Source organism: Poecilia latipinna, unplaced genomic scaffold (assembly GCF_001443285.1).
Source record: "Poecilia latipinna isolate Pla-1442-1.1 unplaced genomic scaffold, P_latipinna-1.0 Scaffold8056, whole genome shotgun sequence".
In the NCBI taxonomy this organism is placed as follows: domain Eukaryota; kingdom Metazoa; phylum Chordata; class Actinopteri; order Cyprinodontiformes; family Poeciliidae; genus Poecilia; species Poecilia latipinna.
The window spans coordinates 1-1,419 of NW_015120672.1; the positions used below are offsets into that span (position 1 = coordinate 1).

Consider the following 1,419-nt stretch of genomic DNA (forward strand, 5'->3'; position numbering starts at 1 on the left):
TCTGTAGGTCTGAGTTTCCTGCTGGGCTGCAGAATAAACCAAGGTTAGAAACTTTTATACTTCATTATTTATAAGAGGCACATTATAAAGCATTAGGTATGTTTTACATACAAAGATTATAAAACTAGAAAAAAATGTGTGCTATTTTCGGAGATTCCTAAATCTTATTTGTGAAAAATGTTTTTATCTGAATCAGTGATTTTATTTCAGTCTCTCCAGCTGCTCTGACTGTGAGTCCCAGCAGATCTCAGTTCTTTGAAGGAGAATCAGTGACTCTGATCTGTGAGGATGAAAACAGCTCTGATGGAGGAACTGTGAGGAGAAACACAACCTTAGAGACCAGGACTGAATGTGATAAAGATGGATGGTGGAATAAAAATGGATCTACCTGTAAAACCAGCAGCATCAGAGAACATGACTCTGGCCTGTACTGGTGTGAGTCCATGTCTGGATCCTCCAGCAGCAGCAGCATCCAGCTCTCTGTCTCTGGTAAGATCAGACTGTGGAGTTAGTGTTGCTGTGTGGAAATGGATGAAATGCTGTAGTTTGTCTCTGTGTTGAGGTGGATCAGTGATCCTGCAGAGTCCTGTCCTCCCTGTGATGGAGGGAGATGACGTCACTCTGAGCTGCAGAGCAAAGAGTCCAGCCCACAACCTCCCAGCTGCTTTCTATAAAGATGGCTCCTTCATTGGTGATGGACCATCAGGTCACATGACCCTCCTCCATGTCTCCAGCTCTGATGAAGGCCTCTATAAGTGCAGCATCAGCGGTCAGGGAGAGTCTCCATCCAGCAGGATCTCTGTGGAAGGTCAGAACTGCTGATGATCAAGACTTTGATTACTGACTTTAATTTATAAAGTTTTATTATTGATTAATTGGACAACAGTTTTATAAATATATCTTCTCAGAAAAACCCAGAACCACCTCCACCTCCATCATCTCTGCCCCTCCATCCACTCCTCCTCCTCCCTCCTCTTCTCTTCCTTCCATCTTGTTTTCTATTGGATCTTTATGTCTCTTGGTTTTACTGGTTCTACTGGTGAAGAGACATCGTCACAAGATAAAAGGTGAAACTCAAACATCTTGATTTATAAATGCAGGTTTCACCATAGTGCTGTGACTGTTTAACCTGCAGTACTGAGTTTTTAAATATGTTAATAAATAAAATGAAGTCAGATATTTCCTCATAAAACTGAGCCGTTTCCTGAAGCAGTGAATTGTGGGTAATCTCTGTTTCTTCCAGCTGATAAAGGAAATGACGTCACATACAGCGACGTCCAGATAACTCAGCTTCATCAGCAGAGAACCAAAGGTGAGGATGATGACGATGATGATGATGATGTTTCTGAGGTCTAAAAACATCCACAGTAAACTTTCCTCTTCAGTCCTTATTAATCCTGATCTAATAACTTCCTCCAT

General features: G+C 41.6%; 1 protein-coding gene across 1 annotated transcript; it reads left to right on the plus strand.

Moving 5' to 3' along the window:
* Positions 1–3: 3 nt before the first annotated feature.
* On the plus strand, positions 4–823 carry LOC106944320 (Fc receptor-like protein 5; the record flags this gene model as incomplete). The annotated part of the gene is made up of 3 exons (XM_015027477.1): positions 4–43; positions 211–489; positions 563–823. Coding segments are annotated over 3 exons (579 nt in total), but the record flags the coding sequence as incomplete, so codon positions are not given.
* Between the last annotated feature and the right edge of the window lie 596 nt (positions 824–1,419).